The sequence below is a fragment of the Ailuropoda melanoleuca genome, chromosome 5, assembly GCF_002007445.2.
Source record: "Ailuropoda melanoleuca isolate Jingjing chromosome 5, ASM200744v2, whole genome shotgun sequence".
In the NCBI taxonomy this organism is placed as follows: Eukaryota; Metazoa; Chordata; class Mammalia; order Carnivora; family Ursidae; genus Ailuropoda; species Ailuropoda melanoleuca.
Genome location: NC_048222.1, coordinates 28,610,844 through 28,617,094, shown reverse-complemented (window position 1 = coordinate 28,617,094; position 6,251 = coordinate 28,610,844). Strand labels below are relative to the sequence as shown.

At 50.2% G+C, this 6,251-nt stretch overlaps 1 protein-coding gene across 1 annotated transcript; it reads right to left on the bottom strand.

Annotated features, from left to right (window-relative positions):
* Positions 1-2,242: 2,242 nt before the first annotated feature.
* On the bottom strand, positions 2,243-5,204 carry ZBTB9 (zinc finger and BTB domain containing 9). The gene is made up of 2 exons (XM_002914324.4): positions 4,926-5,204; positions 2,243-4,742 (listed from the first exon to the last, which is right to left on the bottom strand). Exon 2 carries the CDS (start codon positions 4,658-4,660, stop codon positions 3,242-3,244), a length of 1,419 nt encoding a protein of 472 aa, XP_002914370.1. The 5' UTR covers positions 4,661-4,742; positions 4,926-5,204; the 3' UTR covers positions 2,243-3,241.
* Between the last annotated feature and the right edge of the window lie 1,047 nt (positions 5,205-6,251).

The following is a 6,251-nucleotide window of genomic DNA, read 5'->3' as shown; positions in this document are numbered from 1 at the left end:
GTCAGACTCTCAACTGACTGAGCCACCCAGACGCCCCTCTCCTGGGAAATTTTATCTTGAGATAAGTAACACAAGTAATAAGAATGACTGGATCATCATCACAAAACACAACCAGAAAAGACTCCCCAGGAGTTTCTGTTCCCTGGACCCCCAAAGCTTATCCTTACCCAGGTCTTATCCTTCCAAAGGCTGGTCCTTCACCCCTTCCTTCCATTTCAGGAGCCCACATACTTCCATAGATTCCTGTTTCGATAAGGTTAGTCAGGGCCAGCTTTCCTTGCTTGCAACCAAAGGATCCTGCTCAAGGGATAGACAGGCACATCTCACTTTATTGTGCTTCCCTTCAATGCACTTTGCAGATATTGCAGGGTTTTGTTTTGGTTGTGTTTGTTTGTTTACAAACTAAAGGTTTACAGCAAGTCTATTGAAGGTCTGCAATTGAAGGTTTGGAGCAAGTCTATTGGCACCATTTTTCTTTTTCTTTTTTTTTAAAGATTTTATTTATTTATTCGACAGAGACAGAGACAGCCAGCGAGAGAGGGAACACAAGCAGGGGGAGTGGGAGAGGAAGAAGCAGGCTCATAGCGGAGGAGCCTGACGTGGGGCTCGATCCCATAACGCCGGGATCACGCCCTGAGCCGAAGGCAGACGCTTAACCGCTGTGCCACCCAGGCGCCCCTGGCACCATTTTTCTAACAGTATTTGCTCACTCTGTGTCTCTGCATCACATTTTGGTAAATCCTGGAATATTTCAAACTTTTTCATTATGAATGTATTTGTTATGGTGATCTGGGATTACTACTTGGTGAAAGCTCAGATGATCATTAGTATTTTTTAGCAATGAAGTATTTTTTTAAGGTATGTACATTTTTTTTTAAAAGTAGACTCCATGCCTTGTGGAGCTAAATGCAGGGCTTGAACTCACGACCCTGAGATCAAAGACCTGAGCTGACATCAAGAGTCAGACGCTTAACCAACTAAACCACCCAGGTGCCCTGTGGTATATACATTTTCTTTCGACATAATGCCACTGCACACTTAATAGGCTACTGTAAAAACGTAACTTTTACATGCACTGAGAAGCTAAAAAATTCATTTGACTTGCTCTGTTGCAGTGGTCTGGAACTGAACCTGTAATATCTCTGAGACACGTCTGTAGCCACCCGCAGAACACATGCCAAAAGAATGGCAGGTAGGTGGGATTTGGACACTCTCTCCCTGACCCCTTTCCCAATGTGTTCACAGTCCTTACCATGGGGACGGTACCATGGCATGGCTCTTTAGAGAGGCTGACAGATCACAGCTAGAATTTACCTTCTCAGCCCTAAAGTCACATTTTCAGCCAATTCTGGGTACCACACCTAATAACTTTTAAGGAACATGCTTTGGGGAAAGCTATCAATCCTGGCCCTAGTTAAAACTTCAACTAGGCCGCCCACATTGTTGCCATACGCTGGTACACAGAGATCTTTGTGAAATCTTCGCTGACGTATAAGGCCTTCTCTTGGCTTCCTTTATGCCACTACAGTACCCTGTACTGCCCACTAAGATGGACTTATCATACCACATTGTCATTATTTATCTAGCTTTGGTAGTAGCTGTGAACTTTTTGAGTTCAGAGTATAAGGGTCTAGCACAGTGCACTGCACTAAATGTTTATAGAACAAACCAAACAACCACACATACATTATACATAAAGTCAGGGAAGATTATAGGTAAAGATCATGTGAACCAACTTCTTTAAAAATAAAGACAGAGGGGGCGCCTGGGTGGCACAACAGTTAAGCGTCTGCCTTCGGCTCAGGGCGTGATCCTGGCGTTATGGGATCGAGCCCCACATCAGGCTCCTCCGCTATGAGCCTGCTTCTTCCTCTCCCACTCCCCCTGCTTGTGTTCCCTCTCTCGCTGGCTGTCTCTATCTCTGTCAAATAAATAAATAAAAAATCTTAAAAAAAAAAAAAAAAAGACAGAGAACCAGTTAGGAGATACATACCACCCCACAAAAAAACAAAAACTTTCATACTCTGAAAGATAAGGTAACTTACCCGAGATCATTTAGTGGCAGGTCAGGGCCTAGAATCTGGCCCACTGACATCCACGACAGAGTTCTCTGCACCAGCGTGAAACTATCCCCTTTCCCCCCATCAACATAACCCTGCCACATAAGGAGCACATCCAAGTCTTTGCAACTGTTTTCATGCTGTCTCTCCCACGTTAATTACTCAATCCAGTCCATTGTCAGTTTAGGTTTCAGGGCAAAGTTTATTTGAAGCAATTAAGTAACCTGTGATAATCTCCCCATTCCAGTATCTACTTTTCTATCTCTCAGCAAAGGGCCTATCATGTAAGTGGGATGGAAAGGAAGGGGGTGTGGTCCTACTGTGCAGTTACTCTTCAGCCTTCTGTATATGCTGTCTCAGCCTCTGACAACAGCCACTTGTTCAAGAGTGGTGCTACCCTGAGAGCGTTTTAGGTCAGTGGCCATCTCCTGAATTCACAGGTCACATTCCAATCACTGCGATCAACATATGGGTGATCAGTGGTGGACAAAGGTAAACAAGAGGCACAGGCTATTGAGGGAATACCCTCTATTAAAAAGAGGGTTCAAAGAATAACACATGGAATGTTCAATTTGTTAAAGTGCTCAACTACAACATTAAAAACAGAAGTGTTGGGAAGGTGCAGAGCAAGTTACGATCTGACAGGCTTCTGGAAAGATTGAACAGAAGAAAGTACTCTTAAGAGTACTTAAAAAGAACTCTGCCTAAATCATTTCAGCAATGACAAGGGAGAGGAGAGCATAGACCTTATTAGTATCTTAATTATTAGACCTTGGAATCAAACATCCCTACAATGGAGACCAGCTCCTTTAACACCTCATGGAGACCAATTGAAACATTTATCATTACATCTTTTTGCTCTAACTCTTCTCTCACCAAACAAACTTCTAATCTGAAATCTGGTTTCCTTTATGAAAGGTCTATTACAGGGAAGTGATCAATTTATGTATGACCTGTAAACCGGCTTCCTATGGGGTGGTTAGCAAAAACCTGGAGATGAGAAATCTGAGTTCCCAAAACTGCCAGGTTGACACCCACACTAAGAACAAGATATCCAGAATAGATCTATTTTCTTGGCATGATTACAAGATCCAGGAGAGGGGTGCAATGGTTATGAGGGGAAAGTATAAATCAGCAGCAGTGGCTTTCTTATCCTAGAAATTAGTGTGCGGCCTCAGCAGTCAGTTGTAAGTCCAGTGAGCAGTGGCCCAACCCTGGCCCTTGCATAGGTCCCGATGGCGAAGGAAACAGGCATGGACTCGGAACCGACGGCCACAATGGGGGCAGGCATGCAGGGCTCCAGCATGGGTCTTCATGTGCTCTGTCAGATGGTGCTTCAGCTTGAAGCGCTTATTACAGATACCACAGCCAAAGGGCCGAAGGCTGAAGGTCAGCATGATGTGCCGGTCACGCTTTGGCTTCACTGCAAACCGCTTCCCACACAAACAACCAAAGCGTTTTCCATCTGCAGGGGGTGTACCTCCTAACTTGACAGGCCCATGCACAGCCTGTCCTGCACCACCAGGTCCCCCACCCCCTGACAGGATTTCATTCCCATGAAGATCCACTGGTTTCCAGGATGGACCTCCTCCTCCTCCATACGTTGCCCCTGCTCCTGGGGGCAGCAAGAACCCTAGCTCTCCATTCCCTTCGGTGTCCCCTCCAGGAAACACTTTGGTCTCCTCCTTTGTTCCTCCAGACTGAGTTCCACCTCCTGATATCTCTTCTTTAGGCTCAGAGGGTTCCTGCTTAATGTAGAAGACTTTGGGGGGCAATGCAGTATGAGTAGCAGGTGGCTCAAGTGGTGCACTCTCACCCTCTGAAACCCTGCGGGGAGTAGTGGATATGGGCAGTGGGTGGGATCCATGAGGACAGGGGAAAGCCCCTGATACCCTCTGAGGCTGAGGTGTCTGAGAGGGTACTGCTGACCCCTGGTCCTCCTCCTCATCTTCTTCTTCCTCCTCCTCCTCCTCCTCCTCTTCTTCAACTTGGATCTGTAACACATCTCCCAGTTCACTTCCCTCTCCTAAAACAGGGCTCTCGGTAGAGGTGGAAGACTGCACTGGGGTCTGGAAAGGGGAAGAGCGAATGCACCAGCCCCCTGGAGAGGATGTGGTGGAAAGAAGGGTGTGGTAAGAGGTCGCTCCACGGGTTGAAATTCCACCACCTGAGGTTTCTAGTTCTCTAAGAATCTCTGAGCACTGATCTACTACTTGCCACATCTGGAGGCCACTGGCCACAAGGAGGTGGGCAGGGAGAGCATCCAGTGGCAGACGGAGGCGCCCTGAATAAATGAGCTGGAGCAGCCCCTCGAAGGCATCGGCTTCAATGACGCTGGGCAGAGTGAGACGTGGCGCATCCCCCAGAAGAAGTTTGTCATGGAAGTAAGGAGAGGCAGCAGCCAACACTGCTTTGTGAGCCCTAAGTTCCCGGCCCTGCACCAAGAGGGACACATCACAGAACTTTCCCTCTAGCCTGTGGCGGTTCAGGGCTTCCAGCAGCACCGAGCTATGCTGCGGGAACTCGATCTGGATTGTCCGTGGGGCAGGGTTGCAGGTCGGGGAGGGGGGGACGGGGGGCATTGGCGTCGAGGTATCCATATGGCCGCCTCAGAAAGACAGATCCCAGGGGATCGAATACTGGAGATGAGGGGCTGGGGGCGGACCCCCCGCGGGATGAAGGCTGTGGAGGAAAGACACGGGGGTCACAGAAGCTCTGGATAAGGGCGACCACGTCTCCTCACACAACACCCGCCTCCCCCAACCCAACCTGTGGAAACTTTTCAGTCAGTAGTGGTTTCCGCAGATCAGCCCCGCGCACGCCCCCACCGAGAAAAATACTAAACAACCACAACAAAAGACCAACCAGGGTTTCACTTCCAGGGCCTGTGGAGGAGGATGAGGAGGTCCTTCGAGCCACGCGCCCGACCTCGCCGGCCCCGGACGGCTCCCGCCTGCCGCTCCACTCCTCACGGTGCCCAGAGGGCCCGGCTCCCGGGAAGCCGCGGCCGCCGGGTGAGCGGGAGCGCCGGCCGGCAGGCCCTTCCCGCCGCCACGCCCCCGCCGGTACACACGCGGCAAGGGCCCGGAACGCTTCTGCAGACACCGCTCAATCCCGGGCCGGAAGCCACCGCCTTCCCGCCGGACGCCAACGCCAGGTGCGGTGGGCGGTGCCAGAGCCGCAGCCAATCGGAAGGCGGTAACCTACAAGCCTCGTGTTGATTGGTTGCGCGAGCGAGAAGGCTGAGCTGGTCGGAGGTCTCTGGCCCTCGCGCGGCGGCGGATGGGGTGGCCGCCCCTGCGGGAGGACGGCGACCCAGGCCTCAAGAAACCATAGCCCGGAGGGAGGGGGCGACCCGTTAGCCCTGCGGGTGATTAAATGTAGCGCCCTCCCCCTGCTAGGTGCTGGGAAGGCGAGATTAAGTGGGCACCTATTGTGTGGGCCAGCCATTGTCCACATCACCTTGTATCCTCCCCCAGCCCTGCAAGGTAGGTGTTGCCGTGCTGTTTCCTCCGGGGAAACCGAGGCTGGCAAGTGACAGGCCTGAGATTAGAACTCAAGATTTGCTAAGGAACCAAGTTCTTTCCTGCATTCCCTGCGGAGCATTTTAACCAGCAATTAAATAAACCCTATTTCTAGGTAATTACTAAATATATATGTATATGTGTGTCTGTAGATATATACTTGGAATTTCTTAATCAGATGATGTTTCGGTTCCCTGGCCTCTTTACTCATTCGGGTTAAGGGGAGCAGTGGTTAGGGGAGAGCTAGATTGGGTAAGCTTGGCCAGTGCACAGCCCCTGCTCGAAAACTGAATAAATCTCGTCGCTGGGTGGGAGAATGATATTCTGGCGGAGACTCTGGCATCATGCAGGGATATAGTTTCTCCCAGGCTGTCAGCTTCCTGTCAAAAAGCAGGACCCTGCTGGCCCGTCCGAAGGTCCCAGCTTAGGAAAGTCAGCACAGCGATAAAAGAACAATCTCCGTTTATTAAACATGATTTTTCTGTTTCACCACACACTCCAGAAAAAAAGGAAATGGGGCTGGGAGTGGAGAAAAAGGGATAGTGGTGGAGGACAGAGAAGGCTGGGAGTGGGGTGGGACAGGGTGGGGAGGGAGAACGAGAAAACAAAATAAAACAGGTAGGAAGAGCCTCTCCCTACCCTTAGGGTGGTGGAGGGGGAGGGAAGC